General features: G+C 43.6%; 1 protein-coding gene across 2 annotated transcripts in view; it reads right to left on the reverse strand.

Moving 5' to 3' along the window:
* Positions 1–493: 493 nt before the first annotated feature.
* RPTOR (regulatory associated protein of MTOR complex 1) overlaps positions 494–24,233 on the reverse strand; it is a 466,323-nt gene continuing 442,583 nt past the window's right edge. For both annotated transcript variants that reach the window (XM_030208599.1, XM_030208598.1), the window contains 6 exons: positions 10,953–11,059; positions 6,467–6,594; positions 5,421–5,507; positions 3,334–3,450; positions 2,815–2,944; positions 494–2,175 (listed from right to left, as the gene is read on the reverse strand). In XM_030208599.1, the coding sequence (XP_030064459.1) occupies positions 2,107–2,175; positions 2,815–2,944; positions 3,334–3,450; positions 5,421–5,507; positions 6,467–6,594; positions 10,953–11,059 (638 nt within the window). In that variant the 3' untranslated portion in view covers positions 494–2,106. The remainder of the gene's footprint in view (positions 2,176–2,814; positions 2,945–3,333; positions 3,451–5,420; positions 5,508–6,466; positions 6,595–10,952; positions 11,060–24,233) is intronic.

The following is a 24,233-nucleotide window of genomic DNA, read 5'->3' on the forward strand; positions in this document are numbered from 1 at the left end:
GTGGACAGGAAGCCGTCCTGCTGCAGTGCACCTGAGCAGTCAGGGAATGCTACCAGCAGCAACTGAAACATAACACCCCCGCCAACACATTTGCTGGATTGTTACAGGTTAAAAATCTGTAATTTGTCTGAAAAGTTGTTCGGTAGCCAGTGATTAGGAAATGAAAGAATTTCTCGCCACTACCCCAGTAAGGTCACTATGAAACATTCTCTGCAAGGGTCTCCAGAAGGGGGAAATGAGTCCCTAGTACTCTAGGAACGGACTAAATTGTGTGAGTGAGGGAAGCCTTGCTAAGGACCTAGAGCTCACGGCACTGACCTGAATCTGTGCATTTATAACAGAAGGCAGGACAGGATAGGGTTTGTTCATATGTACTTGATTATAGTACTTAGTACTCATCAAGCAGCCACACACGCCTTCAGCTCTAGGCACCTCTAGAACCCTGTCTGCCGATCCCTGAGGGGTGCAGGTCTGAGATCTGCACCACATTTCTTAGTCTTGTGTTTATTTGCTTAGTGCATGGACACTACATGTCTCCCCCACCTTCACAAGAGGTCACACAATCCTGTCCATGGGTCAACCCTCTACAGATGACTTGTGTTGGGGCCGACACCTGATCCTCCTCCTGGACGGATCCTGCAGACAGAGCCGACCAAGAGAACAAACTGATCTTTGCACCTTTGCTTCTCTTATTCTGGGCTGAACATCTTCAGTACTTTAACTCCCATATATTTCATCTATTATCTTATGTCCTGAACATCTTTCCTTTGCATGATGTCTTGAAATGGTCCATTTAATTCTTTGGGCACCGTTTCCTCCTCTTTATTCATAACTCTGTACAATACAGTGTAGAAAGTACCCCTCCCCCTCCCCCTAGCAGCTGTTTGTTATTTTTTTTTTTAATATACACACTTTCCAACTCCCGTTTCTCATAGAAGCGATCCTTTCCAAACCAGATTCTGTATTTGCAGAGTCATGTCTTAGTGGGACCTCCTGAGATAAGCTTAAACACCTGCAGTCTTTCACAAAGACTGACACCAGAGCCAGAAAGGAGTCCATACCTGCCATCTCTTTACTGGACAGCTGGCCGATGGCTGAAGCACATCCTCCATGAGAGAGCGGGGAGAGGCTCTCTCACTGTGGCATACAACCACGGAGGTAGCTCTGTTCTTTAAGGCGGTGGACTAGTGGGGTTTTTTTTGTGTAAAGAACTTCCCTCTTCAGAAGCCCTGAAGTGCAACGTTCTTTCATGGGCCCGTGAGGAACGAGGTAAGGACAACACAGTATGCATTCAGACACAGGCATGCAAGAATGAAGGTAACACTTCAAGGGCTCAGGCTCAGACCGGATGGAATGATCTCCTTTCTTCAAGTATACAGTATGCTGAGGGACCTTTAGCATTCTCTTTACTCAAAAAAACGTCCCTCCCACCAGCGACAAGGACGAAGTTTGTACATGACCTCCCAATCTTAGGGAAAATTTCCTTAACAGCTGCATTTAAAAATACACCAGGTTCTCTACCCTTTTTCTTCCAAATGGAGGAGATAAAGTCAACAGGTGCGCAGGGGGTGTCCAGGCTCTATGACAGTGACAGCCAGTGAGGGATGTACGGTTTCTGTGAGAGAGAACACGGAGAGGAGACCCTTTCCCTAGGGATTCCTTAGTACAGTCAGAATAAAGGAAGCTTGAGCTGTGCCACAAAAATCATTCTTGAAGCTAAAATCTATAGTTCTAAAAAAAAGTTAGCTATAAGCTTCAACATAGTCCTTTTTTGATCATGAAAGCCGCAATCTAGCATAGGAGCAACCATAATTTAAAAAGAAGAAAAAGAAAAGTGAAACGGGTGCAGCCCTGTAGCTGGGACCCCCACTGCTAAAGGAAATGAACAGACTAATTTGTAGTTTTAAATTATCAGTAGCCAAGTCAAGGAAAGGAGGGAAAATAATGTTCGAGTTCCAAGTGGAAACAGCCAATACTCAAAATCCAGGTCGATCATTTCCTGATGTCCACTGGAGGCCACTCCTGTCCAGCAAGCGTCAGACTGCTCTAGGAGAGAGGGACCACCTGCAGCTCCACTTCTTTGCACCGTTCAGACCGAAGATTTTGTTACCTGGCTCGCTTTTCCACAGAGTATACTGACATGCAGTAATCATTACTGCCCACCGCCAAATGAGGCTGCAGAGAGAAAACAAAGAGTGCAGTTACAATGACATCCGAATGCCACGAGAGACAGCAGTATCGGTCTCCTCGCAGTTACACTAACGTGAGAATGCAACGTGTGACAGAATCACCAGTCCCCCTTGTAGTTGCACAGACCTGCAAACACCGCAGGCGAGAGAATTACCAGTCCCCTCGTAGTTACAGGGACCTGAGAATGCCGCTGGCAAGGGCCATACCAGTTCCTTCGCAGTTACACGGACCTGAGAATGCTGTGGGCGAAAGCATTACCAGTTCCTCGCAGTTACACTCACGTGAGAACACTGCAGTTGAGAGCACTACTAGTAACCACCACCACACCCCTCTTCTCAAGCGTACCCCTAACTTTCACAAAATCATGTCACCCAGCTCCTGTAGGGCAACACATTCGAACGATTAGATTTAAACGGAACAAACATGGAGATAACTTGGGATTAGTGAGAGTGAAATGTTGATATTCTCTTTGAATGGATTCTAGGGTTCGCTGGACACGGGTTAGTGCCATTGGTCTGTCATCCTAACACCAGCACACATACATTACTAATGTCTGGTTGCATGAGCGCAGTTCATTAGCTCCTTAATAAATAACCCACCAACTGGGTGCGGCTGTGTACTGACCCAATGAGGATGAAATGCCAGGCAGCTGATGGCTCCAATCCTTTGGCCCATAAATCCATCGTAATATTTTATGTTGCTTATCAGCTCTCCATTGCCATTGTAAACAGCAATAAACTGGTTCATGGAGCCACTAACAGAAAGAGACAGAAAAGGTTACAAAATATTTGGAAGACTATATTCTGCTGACACAAGTGAGCCTGCATCTGGAAACAGAGACCAACCAGGCTCAGTAGAGATACAATGGATACTTGGCCAGAGGAAGTTTTAATTCTGGCCCAGCCAGAACTACCTGTGAATCCTGGTTGTAATCGGGGGATACCAGACACAAAAGGAGAGGCCCTGATGCAACTTCAAATTTTCTCTTTGAGGATTCTTTGCAGGTTATATCACCTTATATTATACTGCAATCATGCATGTCCCTTACTCAAGTGCCACCCCTGACAGCTAATTCAATAAAGATCTCATCCATACCTTGTTGTCAATCTTTAATTTAAACATGTGAGGAAGAGTTATACTTACCAAGCAAATAGGTTTGCCTGAGGATGAATATCTAGAGCTGTCAGCCCCTTCACGATCTGAAGAACGCTCAGAGACTCTGGCATCCGGGGGTCAAAGAATCTCACATCTCCATTCACACTGCAAAGACACAACGTTCAGATGTTCACTGCTCAGCCTGAAGATACCTTAGTTAAAAAGGCAGCGCATCAGGCATGGAGTATAGCATATCACCATGGAAGCAATTAGGACTACACACAGGGAACCAGAACAATGCAAGATCTAACATCGCTGAAGAAGTTACTTGCTTCTTTTCAATTTGAGGACAGCTGAGGAAAAAGGTAGGGACTTTGGTAAGTCTCTTTCTATTTTCTTTCAATAGGTACCTAAGCTCCTACAAGTGAAATATGACTGAGAAATACTATCACCAAAGCTGTTGTCCCTGTTACAGCTTCTGTCCAGATGGACAACATGATCCAAGGTGGCGGGGAGGGAACCGATTCCGTGTGCAAGATGTATGCATGAAAAAAAGAAACAGTGAGGCTGGGAAGCAAAGGCATTAATCTCCAGCTGAGGGGAAGATGACTGGACACGGATCACAAGAGCCTGAAGAAGTGAAACCTCAATTCCACCATCCCCCCGAACTGAGGAACCAGTATGCAGCCCTGAAGGTGGAGGAAGTGAGGGATCACAGCTCAGAACATCCAAAGATGCCAGATCAGTGACCATTATGAAGTGAAGGGTGCTTGGTGATCATCTGGCATTCAGTATTAAGACGTACATTGAGAGAATTCATTCAAAAGTGAGGGTCTTAGACTTCAGGAAACTAACTTCATCAAGATGGGGAGTGGAGGAGTGGCCTAGTGGTTAGAGAACTGGTCTTGACCTCCAGTGGTGCCCGGTTCAAATCCCACTGTGATCTTGGGCAAGTCACTTAACCCTCCATTGCCTCAGGTACAAACTGGACTTCTTTACATATTTATCTTACGGGCTTTCTCCCTGTTTACTGACGGCGTTAAGAAACAGGTTCATCAGCTGTCGATTCATATTTATACGGCTGCCCGGACTACTCTGGCGAAATACAGGAAACAAGCCTCCATTCCATCGATGGAAAGTGTTTTAAAAAAAGTGGCCTATTGTTGTTTGATGTCACAACTAACAGCTTGGAAGTATGGACGCTTGCTTCACTATCATAAAACATGGGATGTTTATAAGAACTAGCGTGATAGGACTGTGTCACTATTATAATTTTTGTGTATATATATATATTTTTTTAAACAGATCCTTTGGTCCCATGACATAACAACGGCGGGCCATTAAGGTGGGGAGGAGGAGGGGGCATGGGGTTTAACTCAGCTGATAATTGCTGGAACTTTCTTGGTTCTCTTGAGAATAATTTTAAAAATTATATATATAAAAAAAATTATGAGGGGATTTCCCTATGTGCTCTCAAACTCAACTACAAAGAACCTGGTAAGAGCTAATCAAATTTGTCCCCTCTGTATGATGACTGTTTCTGGCCTCAGGCCTTTACTGTTTAGTCAAAGTGGCAGCAGGCTATAAGCTGCTTGGGGTTTTGGCTTCCCTTAGTGCCAGTTTAGGGGTTATATGCACTAACACACAGAAAAAGTGGGGCTCAGTTACACTGCTTATGCCAGTGCCAATCTCAAAATGGCTGCTGGGCAGTCTTGGCAGCCATTTTAAACCAGCAGTGGCACCAGGCAGGAAAGCGTGGGGTTCTTTCTTGCCCCTGAAGAGGCAACTAGACCACCAAGGCTTGTTAAGATAGGCCTGTGGAGGGCCTACTTGTATTCTTAGGGGGCGGGGTGGGTCAGGGGTCTGTGTGTTTCAGTTTCAGCCAAAAGTGAACTGGCATTTTTGGCTAAAACTCGACCCCTAGCAGGTTTCAGTGCAGAATCCGAAATTCAGTCAGCCTTTAAAGTCCACAACACAGATTTAATCAGCTTTTGGAAAGAGCAACACTAGAGGACTTAGTGAACGCATACAGCAACCTGTCCAGAGGAACATGTGTCCTGGATATCAGTTCTGAACCCCCCCCCCCCGGTGCTTCTTTTAGCCCTAAGGAGAGTTGCAGTATGATTGCTTTGTACCTGACGCTTATGATGTTCCCATCGGAATGTTTCTGCAGGTGTGCCTTCACCACCCAGGCCATGTGCTCACGGTACGTCATTACACGGCTGTAGACAGTGAGAGAGAGAGAAAAACAGAACACATGAAGTAAGTAATTTTCGTGCATTGGATAAAGATGGCAGTAAAGGTGGAGAAACGGAAAATGTGCTCCTGCAGTAGTGGCTGGTAAGATATTAAAAACTGGATAGGCAAAGCAGTGTTTGTAGAAAGGACTGATAATATATCTCCTTCATTGTGTCTCCTCTCATTCTCCTCCACCCCTGGCAGTCTCTGACTGTGTAATCAGAGCATGGATAGATATGGACAGGTGGCCCTTTACCTCAGCTCACAGCTAAACCAGCCATGCAGGAGCAACTGATGTATTACCAGGGTCTGGGTGTCTAGCTGTTCCTCTGAGACAGCAATCTGCCTCCTAGTGGCCATCACAGACGTGTGCCTGAGGGGCAGGTTAGAGCCTACAGTGGCTGTTTAAAAAGCTGACTGACTGGGAAGAAAGACATGAGGGAGATGGGAATCAATTAAACCTCGTTACTCCACTGGATGCCCAAGAAATACAGCTTTTTCAAGGCCCACAACAAAGCTTCTTGGCTGCCAAAACAAATTGAAAGATCTGGGAACTGAGGAGAGCCACCCTGACCAGCCAACACTGTCCCTCTTTCTCTGCCCCCTGGAGAAACATGAAAGGCCACTGCTATGGCTGCACAGCGGGAGAGATCTTCCAAGCGAAAGGGGAGATTGTGAGCAACTGTGAAGATTTATAATCTGCAACTATATAATACCTTTTATTCAGATGAAATTTCGGTGTATTTATCACGGCACTAGAAATATTCAGGACAGATTGTTAACAGTACTATGAAGGGAAGAGAACAGCATGGATTCACACTGCCAAAGGAAGAATCTCATGGGTGGCAATACAGAGGTACAGTGACATGATTGCTCAGCAAGGGCTGTATTTTTAAGCGCCTTTTAATTGGGCACAGATGAATTTATAATACTGGCATTTTACCATTCATTTAGTGCCATCCTGCGGTCATATACCCGGACCGAACCATCTCCCAGACCGGCAACAATCAGTGAGCGGTGAGAATCGCAGGATAGGCTGGTCACACAGCTGTCTGCCCCCGTCGGGATATCCTGGTAGGAAAAAAAGAGCAACGTAGAACCGTGAAAACAAAGTAGAAAGGATACTGGACGATGACCCACCTTACAGAGGCCAGAATCAAGAAAACAGGCACCAAGAAAAACCAGCACATCACTATTCTATACAGGAGCTCCGAGATGAGTGTCCTTTCTAGAATGCCTGGCGCGGATTCGTGCGCCCAACTTTGAGTGTGAACTTACACCAACTGAAATCAGGTGTAAATCCTGGGGTGCAAGTTGTGAGCGGATCCCCAGTAACACCACTTGCATCTTTTGTGAATGCCCCTGACCTGCTCATGCACCCCCACCCCTTTTTCGGCTACATGTGAAGATTTGGGCATGGATGTTTAAAGAATCGTATGCAAATCCACGCACAAATCCAACAGCTAATTATTGTTGATGGCTCAATATCTAATTTGCGTGCAGATCTCAGGAAAGCGCCCGAATTTGGGTGCCATTTATAGAATCCAGGGGTTTATCAGCAAAAAAAAAAAAAAAGAAAGGGTCGAACTACCACTGCTACTGCAAATGCACAGCCACATCAGAAAAGACAACAGAGCACTGTGGAATACTAGACCTGGGGCCATGGGACATTGGGTTTATAGTGGCCAGTAATAGTCACCGTTTGCACTGGCTGCCATGCACGTGACATCTTGAGCTGTAAGGTCTATATTTAAGGGCTCTGAAATCCATGCACAGCTTTACCATTAATTATAAATGAAATTTGTTTTACATTGGGACGTAAGGAAGGAAGGAAGGAAGGAAGGAAGGAAGGGAGGAAGTATTTAAGGGAGGAAGCTCTGCATCTCTTCTGAAGCACAAATCGAGCCAAAAAAAGCAGCAACAATGCAAGAAAAAGGAAACTCTCCTGTCCTACCATGGCCTCCCAGTTTTCCTCCTTTTGAAGAGCAGCTGAGAGCACAGAAAAGCTTGCACCATCCCACCCAGTCCTTGTCTCTCACCTCTGGGACCAGTTTTGGGACACTTTGCAAGTACCCACTTGTTTCCAGGGGTATAGAAAGAATAAAAAGCAGACAAAAAAAAAAAAAAAAAAGGAGAGCCTTCAAGGAATTCCCTTGGCTCCAGCTTCATTACATTTTTAATGAATCTAAACTTCTTTTAAAGTTGAACTGTGCAGTGAGCTGAAGGCAGCACTGTTTGAACTGAGCTCTTCACGGCCTATTCAAATGCGATTGGTTATCCAGTGAAACCAGCAGGCACGTCCCAAAGGAAAAGCCTGATCGCAATCTCACAACATGCATATCCTCTCTCTCATCAAAAGCCACAGAAACCAATTTACTGCATTTGTTATTTAAAATGGAAAATAAATAACTGTTAATTTACAATAGTTTGGTCCTGCTGCTCCTGAAATTGCAGAGGTAAAATACCACCACAGAAAAGAATTCTAATTATCCTCAGTTCCTCTGTGCAGCGGTGTTGGGTCAAAATGTTCTAATTAATGTTCATCCAGAGCTAGTTAATTTGGAAAAGCTTCAGAGACTGATTCTGGCCCTCTTGGCCAAGGAACTAGACTCTTGTACTTTAATCTGTGTTTCTTTCCTCCAAATAATTTAACATTTTGAGCACAACCCCCTTGATATTCAGCCAGCAGAGATCAGAACTTTAAACTCTGTCACTAGATAAATTAGACCCAGATACTCAATTCTGGGCCATGTTTGGGCACTGGTACTTAATATCCGGGTTTTACTGGCTGCCATTACTTGTGTGGGTCCTGGAAGACATTCAGCCAGGACCTGAAAAAGGGGAAGTCCAATATGCCCAATCAATACCCCTCTCTCCAATCCCTGTAGGACGCCCTCAGGTTCTGTTGCCTCCCTTCCCATTCCCCCCAACTCAGTTCCCGTCATCCCTCTACTGTAGAAGTCTCCCCCTACCAAATTCCTGTAGAATGCCCCCTCTGATCCCCGAATCCCTCCCTCCCCACAATCCCAGATCTCCCTTCACCCTCGGGCTTTCCCATCCCTGGTGTCTAGTGAGACGTGGCTGGAGCAGATCCCTTTCCATTCCTGCCCTGTCCGCTCCAGGTCTCAGAATGGTAGCGCTGTGGCCCTAGTGGCTCAGCCTTACTGCTAGGGCTCAGCCTTCCATATAAGGGCTTATTAGTGAGAGGGAAGCAGCGGTATTGTCAGGTGAACGGCTACAACATCCAGCATGGCTGGCTGGCTTTTTTTTGTTTGTTTGTTTTTTAGCAGGATTGGATCCACCAGCCTGGGACTTTTATTCTGATCCTTTCCTCCTGTCCCAGCAAATCATTTATCCTTTATTCTGGATGTTCTCAGCCAACTGAAGCATTCCAGGTCTCTCCTTCGTAATGGAGGTGTTCTCATCAGTTCATCACCTGCTCTGCTGCAAGTATCAGAGAAATAGTGACACACACTGGCTGCCTCCATCATGCCCATAAACCCAGATCCTCACATCAGATCACTGGAAGCACCTAACTGCTCAAATTGCTACCTGCCTCGGGCCACATATGCTCAAACAGTCTCAGTCAGATATTCAGGTTACTCATAGTGAAAATGCAGGACTTTGCACTCCAGAGGTTTATCATTTCAAAATTTAAGGGTTTATTTTTCAAGCAATTTGGTACTTCATCAGGGCAGTTGCATTATTAAAGTAACATTTTCTGTGCTCTTAGGTGGATTCCATTAAATGGTACAAAATGCTAATTCCTCTTCATTGCCCCCAATACAGTATTGTTACATTTATCTAGACTTTCCATGGAAAAGGAACCTTGGAAAAATCTCCCTTCCCTCCACCCAAGGCACCCTTTTCCCCCTCCCTTTCCCCTTATCACACCCTCTAACCCCCCTCCCCCCCCCCCCCCATTTTTTCTCCTTCTTCCTCCCCACCCTGCCCAAGTGACTCTCTTTGCATTTAATTTTAATGTTTTATTTACAGAAATTTCAAGAACACTTATAAGGTAAACAGAGTACAAAAGAAACACCAATTTCAGGGGGGGGGGGGAGAAATAATTTGTTACTCTCTACATTAAGTCCACAAAAAGGGGGAGAAGCATTATATAGGTGAATATGTTTAAATCGATTTAAAATATCCTCAGCAAATTACAGAACTCACTCAATAAACAGAAGAATGACATGCCATTGCTTCCACCCCAGCACCAGCACTCTCCGCTGCCCCTCAGTCCCATACAGCTGGCATCAGCACAATGATGTCATTGAATCAGGACACTAAGAGCAGTTTTCAGGGTTTTTCAATTACAACTGGAAAACCCAGATTCCTCATTGGGGGAGGGGGTGTTTTAGCAAGGTTTAAAAAAAAAATTATAGCCACAAATGAGAAGCCCTATGTACATGTATGAAATATATGGAGCTGCTGCTGCTCTGAACATATAGGTGCTTGTGACAAAGCAGTGGGTTTTTAAACCTGTAAAACTATTATTTCTTAAATGTTTTTCTCTAGTCTGGCCAGCAGGTGGTGCATGTTTATGTTTACAGAGAACTGACTGTTCCTTCTTTAGTTAACACACATAAGAGGTAACCTGCAGTGATGTGGCCAGCAATTTTAAAGCTTGTTGTTCTGGCCCAGGAGCTCAAAATTCAGCTAGCATGTACTGGCTTTTTCTCTGGTCTTAGCCAGGGAGCAAAGAGAGAAGGATCTCTTTGATGAGGCCCTGTGAGCAGCTATATATGTCCTGATCTCCCCAGGTACTATTTAAATAGATTACAAAGGTTTAGTTAGTTTTATAATTGATCCATATTTCAGTTACTTGTTACTGTTTGCACCTTTTCTGTTCATTGTTCTAATTTTTCATGAGAAAAAACATTTTTTTATTGCCGCTGCTTGTCTGGACTAAGAATCTTGGTGGTTTGTATGTTGAGTCTGTGAGTGCTTTCTTGGAACTGTTGGACCACTGGGAGTGTGGCCCCACAGTAACCTAGAAATCACTGGGGAACACCTTGAGAGTGGGAGACTCGCCTGTGGTTGGGACCCAATCGGTGGGAAGAGGGTGCTAGTGTAGAGCACAAGTGGCAGGTGCAGGCGGACCTGAGCTGTCTTGGGATATACCCTCTAAGTGACCATGGGATAGCCCTAGGCGTGTGGATAGGCGTTTCATGACAGTGCTCATTTATATTTGTGATATTCCAAAACTGCCACTGGTTGGGGGCCCTGATGACCAGTTTGAGCACATATATTTCTAATCTATTGCCAGCCCACATGCTGATCAGCTAGAGCAGGAATCTGGAAATCTATTACAACGTGCCATAAAAATCATTAAAAGAATAAATGCCATTAACAGCTGGCCTGTGCCCTCACCTATCAGCAGTGAACCCCCGTATGCACATCATGAGGAAAGAGATTGAAGATCTTACCTGCACTTTCATCTCTCGGTCTGTGTCCCATATGCGGATTATACGTACATCCCCTGAAGTCATGAGGAGACCTGTCTCCTGCTCCCAGTCCACAACCATCCCAGCTCCTGCATGGGGAAACAAAATCACAAGGCTGAGATAATTCAACTGTCCCAACAGCTTAAGAAAACAGCAGAACAGGTTTGGGCTGAGGTAACAATGAACTGTACTATGAGAATTCACAAAACTCAGCCCTGGCCCAGGAGAGGCGGACGTTTCTCTGCTCAGTAGTAACGTCTGTGAAATATTGCAGGAAGACCTTAGGAAATTGAAAAACTGGGCATCCAAATGGCAGATGAAATTTAATGTGGCCAAATGCAAAATGATGCACATTGTTACCTGATGCTAGGATCCACCTTGAGGGTCAGCACCCAAGAAAAAGATCTAGGTGTAGTTGTAGATAAAATACTGAAATCCTCTGCTCAGTGTCCGACGGCAGCCAAAAAAGCAAATGGGATGGTAAGAATTATTAGGAAAGGGATGGTGAGTAAGACTGAAATACTATAATGCCTCTGTATCGCTCTATGGTGTGACCGAACCTTGCGTATTGCGTTCAGTTCTAGTCGCCGTATCTCAAAAGAAGATATAGCGGAATTAGAAAAGGTTCAAAGAAGAGTGAACAAAATGATAAAGGGGATAGAACTCATCTCATATGAGAAAAGGCTAAAGAGGTTAGGGCTCTTCAGCTTGGAAAAGAGACGGATGAGGGAAGATATGATTGAGGTCTACAAAATCCTGAGTGGTGTAGAACGAGTAGAAGTAAATCAGTTTTTACTCATTCCAAAAGTATAAAGACTAGGGGACACTCAAGGAAGTTATATGGAAATACTTTTAGAACAAATAGGAGGAAATAGTTTTTCACTGAACGCACAAGTTAAGCTATGGAACTCTTTGCCGGAAGATGTGGTAACAGCGTATTCGGGTTTAAAAAAGGTTTGGACAAGTTCCTGGAGGAAAAGTCCATAGTTTGCTATTGAGACAGACATGGGGAAGCAACTGCTTGCCCCGGGACTGGTAGCATGGAATGTTACTACTAATTGGGTTTCTTCTAGGTATTCGTGACCTGGCTTGGCCACTGTTTGAAAACTGGATACTGGGCTAGACTGACCACTGGTCTGACCCAGTATGGCTACTCTTATGTTCATTGCATTAAAACAGAATGAGAGAAGGTTACATTTGTGTAACTCCTGTGAGAAAAATATTTTCCAAACAGATGAGAGTATGTATACTGTGTGCTGATAGATAAATAAGATCTGGGAACCAGAGCATCTTACTTAGAATATTCCTTCAGAGTATGTTCAGGGGATAATCATCATATGAATATTCCACAGGCTAGTGGTCTTGTGAAATGTTTTGGCACTGTTTGCAGCCGGATATATTGCAAGGATGTGTGTCATTCTCTTCTTTTTGGGTCTCTGTTGAGAGCTTGATTCTTACTAGCTTCTGTTTTAAGTTGGGTGGCTGTTGGAAGGCCAGCACTGGTGGGGATGGGAATATCTCTTTCAGTAATTCATCCTCCTGGAATAGAGGCTGTAGATCTCTTATGATTTTCCTCAGTTTTTCCAGCTCTGGATTGTATGTCACTACAAGGGGGATTCTGTCTGTGGCTTTCTTTTCTTTGTACTGTAGCAGATTTTCCCTGGGTGTTTTGAGGGAGGAGGCAATATTCTTGGAGATTATTTTGGGGTTGTAGCCTTTCTGTTCGAAGGATGCAGTCAGGATTTTGAGGTGTCTATCTCTGTCCCCTGGGTCAGAGCAGATACAGTGGTATCTTGTGGCCTGGCTGTGGATAATGGATTTTTTTTGTATGTGAAGTCTGGGAGCTGGAGTTGTGGAGGTAGCTGCATTTGTCTGTGGGTTTCCTATATATGGATGTTTGTATGTAGCCATTGTTGATTGAAACTGTGGTGTCCAAAAATTTTACTTTTTCTGGGGAGTAGTCAACTTTGAATTTGAACATAGGATGGTATGTATTGAAAAAACTAAAATTTTTTCGAGTTTCTTCCCCTTCAGTCCAAATCATAAATAAATGTATAAATCACTGAAACAGTAGAAGAGAATGACAACACTTAGGCCATGTGTTTCAGTCCAGCTAACCCTAAAACCCAGGTCACTATAAGACGGAAAAGCTCACTTCCTACTCAGTTAATTGACCAATTTTAACAAGTTTGTGGAGTCAGGTCTTTTTCACCACAAGGCTTATATAAGCTTAAAAACAAAACAAAAATTCCCCACTTCCCCTCAGTCTGAGGAAGGGCCACGCTGCAAATGAACAAAAGGCCGCGTACGAGGGATTTTAGCTCTGCCATCTGTGTTGTGAATAGGTGTTGTGCATGATTTCCAGCGATGTATCAGCAATGCATATCAACAGTGATTCTTGAAGCTGTAACTTTCTACTCTTGCTCCCTGCAGGATTCCCCTGAAAATGAGATGCTGTTCTCAGCGGGACACTTTGCTGTATAAATACATTTTAATAAATAATCCTGGAATGGCAAACAGCTGCATTCCTAATGTGGCTCTTGGTGATGCTGGAGCCTGTCCAACCTGCTTTCTGTATTCTGATTAGTTAGTGAGTGCCTGCAAGGAACTGCAGTGCAAGGTCGTCTCTGTGAGAGATGAACAGAGGCAGGCAGACAGACAGACTGCTCATCTTATAGGCATCAGCCGCCTTAAGAGCCAAGGAGGACCAGTCTCTCAAAAGAGGAAAGAGCACAGCATCACCTAACTCCATTCAGAAAAGTCACCTGCACTAAGCAGGTCATCATCCACATCACAGGAGAAAAAATCTCTCTCCAATTTAACTGTTGTGCTATCTAAGTGTGGCTCCATGGAACCAATAGCATGGATTAAAATTGATACTCTGGCAAAAAATGATCAAGGTAGATTCCAAACAAACATTAATATCAATTTACAGACAATATAATGTAAGACAAAATCCACCCCCAAATCAGCAGACATTCCCTTCCCTCATACATCTCAACACCTCCCTAAATAAACCTTCAAAAGTCAAGTGTAGTTCTGCTCCCCAAGCAAGGAACCCTGAAGAATATTCCGCAGCAATGGACCAGCAACTGGCACAGACCCTCACCGCCCCGGTACCTCCTGAGACTGCAGGGAACACCTTGGTTCATGTAAGTCCAGCAGTTATACATAATAACATACCGGGTCAGACCAGTGGTTCATCTAGCCCAGTATCCTGCTTCCAACAGTGGCCAATCCAGATCACAAGTACCTGGCAGAAACCTAATTAGTAGCAACACTCCATGCTACCAATCCCAGGCCAAGCCGTGCTTTTCTATGTCTATCTCAATAGCAGACTTTGGACTTTTCCTCCAGGTACTTGTCTAACGTTTTTCCTAAACCCAGGCACACTAACTGCTGTTCCCACATCCTCAAGCAACAAGTTCCAAAGATTAACTATTCTTTGTTTTAAAAGTATTTCCATGTAACTTCACTGAGTGTTTCCTAGTCTTTGTACTTTTCAAAAGAGTTAAAAAAAAATCAATTCACTTTTACCCATTGCACACCACTCAGGATTTTGTAGACCTCAATCATATCTCCTTCTCATCCATCTCTTTTCCAAGATGAAGAGCCCTAACCTCTTTAGCCTTTCCTCATACGAGAGGAGTTCCATCCCCTTTATCATTTTGGTTGTTCTTTAAACCAATTCTGCTATATCTTTTTTGAGATATGGTGACCAGAATTGAACGCAACACTCAAGGTGGGGTCGCACCATGGAGCAAGAGAGAGCCATTACAATATTCTTGATCTTATTTTGCATCCCTTTCCTAATAACATGTATTAAAATTCTAGGGATCTATTTAGACAATTCTTTAACATTAGAAGCACAAACTGTTTGATTAGAAAAACATTCTTTTTCTTTAGGAAATTAAGACAAATATGTAAATACTTTCAGGAACAGCAGTTTAAAATAACGGTGCAGGTCAATTGAGCCAATTGGACTACTACCACTACTTAACATTTCTAGAGCGCTACTAGGGTTACGCAGCGCTGTACAAATTAATAACTAAGGACGGTCCCTGCTCAGAAGAGCTTACAATCTAAAGGACGAAATGTCAAGTTTGGGTAGTCTAGATTTCCTGAGTAGAGGTGTTGTGATTAGGTGCCGAAAGCAACATTGAAGAGGTGGGCTTTGAGCAATGATTTGAAGATGGGTAGGGAGGGGGCCTGGCGTATGGGCTCAGGGAGTTTGTTCCAAGCATGGGGTGAGGCGAGGCAGAAAGGGTGGAGCCTAGAGTTGGCGGTGGTGGAGAAGGGTACTGAAAGGAGGGATTTGTCTTCAGAGCAGAGGTTATGGGTAGGGACATAAGGGGAGATGAGGGTAGAGAGGTAAGGAGGGGCTGCAGATCGAGTGCATTTGTAGGTTAGTAGGAGAAGCTTGAACTGTATGCGGTATCTGATCGGAAGCCAGTGAAGTGACTTGAGGAGAGGGGTGATATGAGTATATCGGTCAAGGCAGAAGATAAGACGTGCGGCAGAGTTCTGGATGGACTGAAGGGGGGATAGGTGGCTACGTGGGAGGCTGGTGAGGAGTAGGTTGCAGTAGTCAAGACTACTACAATATATTTTGGGGGATGTTCAAAACAACTTTTAAACAGGATTCAAACTATACAGAATACAGCACTCTGCTTGATCATTTCATTAAAGAAATTCGATAGTTTATCATAACATTACATCAAGTTGCACTGGTTGTCGGTGGGTGCCAGAGTTTTATTCAGGCACGTTTTATATACAGAACCCTATGTGGTTTGGTTCCATCATATTTTCATGGTTATTTTAAGTTAGCATCAAATAAGAGACATTAGGAAGGGAAATGATAATATTTTTCTCTTTCTTCTCCTAAGGGTATAAAAAGGTTAACATTCTTTGAATATCTGCTATCGTTTCAGGCAGTTAGATTGGGGAAATCAATTTCAACCATAATTAGATCTGGCTCCTATATGGAATTTTGTCGCAATATAAAAACATTTCTATTTAGGAAATATGTATTACATTCAGCATAGGGCTATATGGATGACTGAGGATTAAGTTATAGGCATTTGTTTTGTAAACTGTAGTGAGTTCTAAGTTAGCAATGTTATAAGGAATGTTTTACATTTTTTTATAATTCCTGGGTATTGACCAGAATCTTACTCTGTAAACCACTCTGAACTGAAAGGCTAGTCTGGGTTATAAGTTTTGGTATTATAATTCCTAGAATCCTGTTTGCTTTTTTGGCCACTGCTGCACACTGGGCAGATTTCAGCGTATTGTCTACAATGACACCTAGATCTTTGTCTTTGGTGTTGACTCCCAAGGTGGACCCCCATCATCAAGTAACTACGATTTGGATTATTCTTCCCAATGTGCATCACTTTACATTTGTCCACATTAAATTTCATCTACCATTTGGATGCCCAGTCTTCCAATTTCCTAAGGTCTTCCTGCAATTTTTCACAGTCCGCATGTGTTTTAACAACTTTGAATAGTTTTGTGTCACCTGCAAATTTAATCACCTCACTTGTCATTCCAATTTCCAGATCATTTATAAATATGTTAAACAGCACCGGTCCCAGTACAGATCCCTGAGGCACTCCACTGTTCACCCTCCTCCGTTGAGAAAAATGGGCATTAATTTATTCACCTTAGATTCGCAATCAAAAATTTTAGATGTGAAATTAGATAACTTGTTACTAATGCAACATGTATCCTCTGTAATTAAATCATTTTCAGGCTTATTTTCGAAAGAGGAGGACGCCCATCTTTTGACACAAAACCGGAAGATGGGCGTCCTTCTCACAGCGTCGTCCAAATCGGTATAATCGAAAGCCGATTTTGGATGTCCCCAACTGCTTTTCGTTGCAGGGACGGCCAAAGTTCACGGGGGCGTATCTGAGGCGTAGTGAAGGCAGGACTTGGGCATGCCTAACACATGGACGTCCTCGACTCAAGATCGGGAGGCGGGGCTGGTGGTTGGGAGGCGGGGATAGTGCTGGGCAGACTTATACGGCCTGTGCCAGAGCCGGTGGTGGGAGGTGGGACTGGTGGTTGGGAGGCAGGGATAGTGCTGGGCAGACTTATATGGTCTGTGCCAGAGCCGATGGTGGGAGGCGGGGATAGTGCTGGGCAGATTTATACGGTCTGTGCCAGAGCCGGTGGTTGGGAGGCGGGGCTGGTGGTTGGGAGGCGGGGATAGTGCTGGGCAGACTTATACGGTCTGTGCCCTGAAGAGCACAGGTACAAATCAAAGTAGGGTATACACAAAAAGTAGCATATATGAGTTGTCTTGTTGGGCAGACTGGATGGACCGTGCTGGTCTTTTTCTGCCATCATCTACTATGTATGTTACTATGTTACGTCCTCGACCCATAATGGAAAAAAAGGGCGTCCCTGACGAGCACTTGGACGACTTTACCTGGTCCTGTTTTTCTTAAGACCAAGGCACAAAAAGATGCCCAAATTGACCAGATGACCACCGGAGTGGACCTCCCCTTACTCCCCCAGTGGTCACTAACCCCCTCCCACACTCAAAAAAAAAATCTTTAAAAATATTTTGTGCCAGCCTCAAATGTCATACTCAGGTCCATCACAGCAGTTTGCAGGTCCCTGGAGCAGTTTTAGTGGGTGCAGTGCACTTCAGGTAGGGCATATCCAAGCCCACCCCCCCTACCTGTTACACTTGTGGTGGTAAATGTGAGCCCTCCAAAACCCACCACACCCACATCTAGGTGCCCCCCTTCACCCGTAAGAGCTATGGTAGTGGTGTACAGTTGTGGGTACTGGGTTTTGGGAGGGGGGGGTTGGGGGGCTCAGCACACAAGGTAAGGGAGCTATGTACTTGGGAGCAATTTATGAAGTTCACTGCAGTGCCTCCTTGGGTGCCCAGTGGCCTACAAATGCTGGCTCCTCCCACGACCAAAGGGCTTGCATTTGGTCGTTTCTGAGATGGGCGTCCTTGGTTTCCATTATCGGCCAAAATCAGAAACGACCAAGTCTAGGGACGACCATCTCTAAGGATGACCTAAATTTCAAGATTTGGTCGCCCCTGACCGTATTATCGAAACGAAAGATGGACAACCATCTTATTTCGATAATACATCCTCAGCAAAACTTGGGCATCCCTTTCGATTATGCCCCTCTTTATGTTCTCAGGAAGCTAAGTAAGAGCTATAAAAAAAAAGTTTGTTTGTTTTTTTAAATTGGGATACATTTAGAATATTAGTTCAGTCGCTTTTAAAATCGCAATTTGATTGCTGTAATCTAGTATTATGCTGTTCCAAAAAATTAATCAATCATTTACAAATAATGTAGAATACAGCCATTATATTGATTTATGGCTTGTCAAAATACGACTCAGAGTTACTATTTGAAGTTACATTGGCTGCCGATCATAACTCGTATTCATTTAAAGCTTAATGTTACAGTTTTAAGATTTTGTCAGATGAAGCCCCTTCCTATATGGTGAATATGACTACACTTTTACAGTGCTATGTCTAAGTACAACATCCAAAACCAATTTATTTTGCGTTTTCCAGATACAACTAAATTAAAATCATTTAAACATTTTTCTTCTTTGCTACATTATCATATGGCCACACTGTGGAATGCTTTACCTCTCTGTCACTATCTAGCATTCAGAAAATAGTTGAAAACTTTATTCCATGATGTTGGCTTTGTATCATCAGACTCTGACAGGACTGCATTGCTTATGACCTGTTTTTATTTGTTTGCATTATAATTCCTGGATATTTTGATCTGGTCTATTTGGATGTGATCTGTCCTGAACTGTAGAGGTAAAGGCAGAATAGAAGTCCTGGTGTAACATAACATAACCCTACTGTCTGTTTTCTGTCCAATAACTAATTCCTAATCCACACCAGAACCTTGCCTCCCATCTCATGTTAAAAAAGTAATAAGGCAGGCCAAAAAGTCTTTGAAAAGAAGCCCTCTGCAAGAGCAAGAACTAACAGTCAATGATGTAGCCACGGGTGGGCCCAGGACAACCCAGCAACGGCAAAGCTGTGATGTGGTTGGTAGGGGATTCCCAAGCCCTACCAGTTGAAGACTCCCAGCATCTCTCCCTCCACCCATCCAGGCGATAAGGGGTCTCTTAACTCCACTCCCCCAACCCCTGGTACCTTTAAAAATCCTTCTGGAGCAGCAACACATATCTGCTGCTTGCGCCCGAGCTTTCCTTCTGATGCAACTTCCTGTTCATGGCTTGGGGCCAGCATGAGCCACTGTCGGCGAAGAACTAAAGGACTTAAAAAGTACTGGGGGGTTGGGGAAGTGGAGTTAACAGACTCCCCTGATCACTTGGGAGGGAGGGAGGGAGAGAGATGCCAGGTGGGTGTTGAGGTTCTTAGGCCCACCTAAAACTGGGTGTCTGGATACACCCCCTGCTAACAGTAAAAAGTAAATGCTAAGCAAAAAGTCCACAAATGAGTCAGTTGGGCTGCTCAATGACCGCAGAGTAAAAGGAGTGCTCAGGGAGGAAAATGTAATTGCTCTTAAACTAAACTAGTTGGTCTCAGTCTTCTGCTGAAGATGTTGGGGTCAACCTGGGGTCAACCAGAGCAACTAAAGCACATCATTGTAAATCTAGAAGATGTAATGAAACTCAGGAGTAACATATTTGTCAGTTCTGGACAGCATTAACCCTAGAGTCCTGAAAGAGCTCAAACATGAAATTGTGAATCTGTTACTTGTAATCCAGAACCTACCATTCAAAAGAGCCTTGATGCCTGAGGATCGAAGAGTGGCTAATGTAATGCCAATTTCCGAAATTGGCACCAGGGTTGATTTGGGAAACTGTAGGATAGTGCGCATCATGCTAATGCCAGGAAAAATGGCTGAAGCTACACTAAAAACACAAAATTACAATATAGACACATCTCAATGGGAATGAGATACCATAAGCTGAGCAAAGCCAAGTCTTGCCTTACCAATTTATTAGATTTCATTGGAAGGATAATAGTGAACCAGTTAATATAGTATATCTGGAATTTCAGAAGGCATTTGACAAAGTCCTTCATGAGAGACTCCTTGGGAAATCAGTGCATCATGGGACAGGCAGCCACGACAATTTGTGGATTGCAGACTGGCTAGTCAGTTATCCACATGGAAAAGGGTCACTAGTTTAGTGCCCCATAAATTACCTCCCCTTGTTCTCACCCAGTACTTCCCTCGCCCTTAATTGTCTTGTCTGTCTGTGTTATTTTTAGATTGTAAGCTCTATTGAGCAGGGACTGTCTCTCTATGTCAGGTGTTCAGCGCTGCGTGCGTCCGGTAGCGCTATACAAATGTTAATAATAATAATAATAAGTGGTCTGGAGATAGAAGACAACAGTCAGGAGTGAGGAAGCAAAAAGAGAAAACCAAAGCGAATCCAATGATTCAGGTCTTTATTGCCCAGAAATAATTTAAGCTAAACGTCAAAAGGCTGTGTTTTACGTGCTTTCATCAGGAGCCTTATCTTATTGGACACATAAACAATTGTGTAAGCTATAAACAGGTACAAATATAGTACACAGAGTGAGATGTGTAAAGCGGTTATACTCTAATGCACTACTGTGGAGCTTAGTAAACGGGGGGGGGGGGGGGGGGGTATTCGGGCTGTATAAATAACTGATTTATGAGACCTTACTCTTTCTTTTTGTTCTATGTTTAATGTCTCTCAAATCCTATATAATAATTCTCACCTCCAACGTTCTGTTGCTGCCTGGGACCGTGGCTCCCTCGGATGTGGTCTGCTACGTGCGGTAGATAACACTGACGTCATACATCCCTTCGAGTATGCTGCTTTCCCTTCTCTTCGCTCTGACTCTGGTCCCGCTCTTGCGCAAACAGGAAATGAGGGCGGGACCAGAGTCAGAGCTCAGAGAAGGAAAGGCAGTAGACTCGCTGAGTCTGTTCGCTCTTCAATGCTGCCGATGGGACCGCGGTAAGAGAGGGGGAGGGGGGACTGGCACTCGGAGGGAGGCCAGAGTGAAGGAGAATGACAGAGGGAGGGGGGCCTGCAACTCGGAGAGAGAACAGAGTGAAGGAGAGTGACGGAGGAAGCCATGGAAAACGGAGGGGAGGAAAGGGGGCTGTGGGATTCGGGGGGGGGGGGGGGACAGAGGGAGAGAGCAAGGGAGGGGGGGAGGAAAACATTGCTAGCACCCGTTTCCTTTCATACCGAAACGGGCCTTTTTTACTAGTTTTTTTATAATTAAATAGGTCATGTCTCATGTTATACACATTTTTGTCTTTTTAAATTTCTTTGTACTTATCTTTTTTTTTTTGATTGGCAACTTATTGTATTTTTGTTTTTACATATTTATTTCTAAAATGTACAATCCTCACAATCTACCATTCTCAGCGGCTCACAATAAATATATAATCAAGGACATAAAATAACAATACAAAAAAAAATCAATTTGTTGTTTTCTCATCTTGTAATGGATACTGTGTGAACTCTTAATAATGCAATAACATTGCATTGGAACAAAAAAAAAAAAATGGAAGGGATTTAGAGTCATGGTGGATACATTAACATTTTCAGCCCAGTGTACTGTGGTTGCTAAAAAAGCAAATATGGATTATGCAAAAAGGGATGGAGGATAAAACTAAGCATATCTTTACATCTTAGTTTGGGTCCATGGTGCGACTACACCTTGAATATAGTGCAAATAAAAAAGGTTCGGAGAAGGATGACAAAAAATGACAAAGGGAATAGAACCCTTATTAGGAGAGGCTACACAGGTGAGGGACTCTCTAGCTTGGAAAAGAAATTCATTTAATACATTTATAACCCGCCTATCTAGCCATCTAGGCGGGGTACAACATAACACACAAAAAACAGATAAAAACATGTAAAAAACAAAACAAAAACATACAGATAACAGAGGGGAGAGGACAGAAATCTATAAAATCATGAGTAAGACAAGTTAGTTGTTTAATCTTTCTAACATGGAAAAGAAAATAAGATGATACCTTTTTTTATTGGACATAACAATACATTTCTTGATTAGCTTTCGAAGGTTGCCCTTCTTCGTCAGATCGGAAATAAGCAAATGTGCTAGCTGACAATGTATATAAGTGAAAACATTCAAGCATTACTATGACAGTCTGACAGGGTGGGTATATATCATTCAGTGTAAAAAATGTAACGAAGGATGCTATATTGGAGAAACAGGCCAGATGCTTAAGACAAGATTCAATTTACATAGACATCACATGAACAATACTGGTGCCAGCAGGGTTCCCATGCCTGTTGGTCAACATTTTACAGGACCAGGACACTGTACCAGTGACTTCACAGTGAGAATCCTCAAAGGTAACTTTAAAACCATACAAGAACTTAAGACCTTTGAAGTCAGAATGATTGAATATTTTAACACCCAACAGAAAGGACTTAACAAGGACCTGGGGTTCCTAGCCCATTATAAACCATAAAGCTGTATTTCTCTGTTGATCACCCCACCCCTCACCTACCCACACCCATCCTGTTAGAATATCAATGATATGCTTTGATGTCCCCATGCATACCTCCTACCCACCCCCATCCTCCCATCCTGTCAGACTGTCATAGTAATGCTTGAATGTTTTCACTTATATACACTGTCAGCTAGCACATTTGCTTATTTCCGATCTGAGGAAGAAGGGCGACCTTCGAAAGCTAATCAAGAAATGTATTAAGTTATGTCCAATAAAAAAGGTATCATCTTATTTTCTTTTCCATGTTTTATTTTGTTTGATTTCTATTGATAACCTTAAGAGTGGACTAACACGGCTACCACACTCCTCATCTTTCTAACAAAAATCAGACGACACTCTATGAAACATAAGAACACAATAGCCGTACTGGGTCAGACCGAAGGTCCATCTAGCCCAGTATCCTGCTTCCAATAGTGACCAATCACTAAGGACCAGCAGACATAGTACATACTTGAGCTGTGGAACTGGTGGCCAGAGGACATGATTAAAAGTAACCAACATAATGGGATTTTAAAGAAGTGCAGACATGTTCCTGGAAGACAAATTTTGTGATGAATGTCAGACACTCTTAACGGGACAAGAATCTTCTGCAGCTGCCCCATGATAAAGCCATAAAATTTGCTTATTCTGGAAATGAACTATGGGAAAGAGATCTACTGTGACCCAGACTGCCCACTGTCACAAGAATGGTTTTTCTTTCTTGCTCTCTCCTTTATTTCCCACACACAGCAGATGCTTGCATGTCTTCTCTTCTGTTCACCTGACAGCTTTTTGAACTGCATGGAACAGTGTTATCTATGGAGCCAAATATTAATGAAACAGCTGACGAATAAACCACATGAGCAGAACAGATAAGACAAAAGCGTAAAGTACGCACCAGGATGAATGCTAGGGTTAGGACCACCGGGCCAGGAAACAGAGAGGAAGGGAAGTGGAAAAAGAGGAAGGGAAGAAATAGGATGTTACTAGACCCCTCCCTTCCCCCTCTGCCTGGGTGGAATTAACTTCGATACTTGTAAGCAGATGTTGATTACTTTGTGCGATTGTCTGATATGAAGATTCGCAAATTTATACGTTGGAAAATAATGTTAAAAATAAAATCCAAAGGGTCCTATTTAATCTTTCAACCAGCTGTTGAACAAATATTTTCCACCGATTTCAACAAGTAAACACCTGCAGAAAGCAGTGGGCTAAACCGAGGCCTGTTCTGCAGATGGAGCTATTGAAGGGAAGCCCACCTTGACAAACACTTGTTTCCCTTGCTAGTTCAATGAGGAGCAGAAAGCTGAAGGCTCCGTTCAGCAGTGCAGCGCCCCTAGTCTGATTATGCTTTACAACAAAGAGTTCCTGATGAAAGCCAAGTGCAAATGACAAGGTTCTGCATGCCCTCTGAGCTCACAGGATTCACGCTTTCATGTGAAGTATTTCCTACACCCGGCATTAAGAAACAGGAGTTGTACCTAAGTGGTAAAGGTAATTAAATACATGTAGAAAGCATGTTCTCATTCACCGATGTTTATCATCTCATTGGGATGAAATACAAAGCAATTAAGTCATCCCCCTCCACCTCTCACCCCATTTTCTGTTCTGACATGGTGGGAAAGCAGAGATCTTTGCAGTTCAGCACAGACATTGGCACAAGAATCAAAGGAGGGAGACAAAGGCTAGGAAGGCAATAATATTCCCACGACCTATGTGAGCCAGCAACCCAACTCTCTTGCTCCATTAAACATAGAGTATACCTGTCAACCGTCTCAGTTA

This window comes from Microcaecilia unicolor, chromosome 6 (genome assembly GCF_901765095.1).
Source record: "Microcaecilia unicolor chromosome 6, aMicUni1.1, whole genome shotgun sequence".
Taxonomy (NCBI): Eukaryota; Metazoa; Chordata; class Amphibia; order Gymnophiona; family Siphonopidae; genus Microcaecilia; species Microcaecilia unicolor.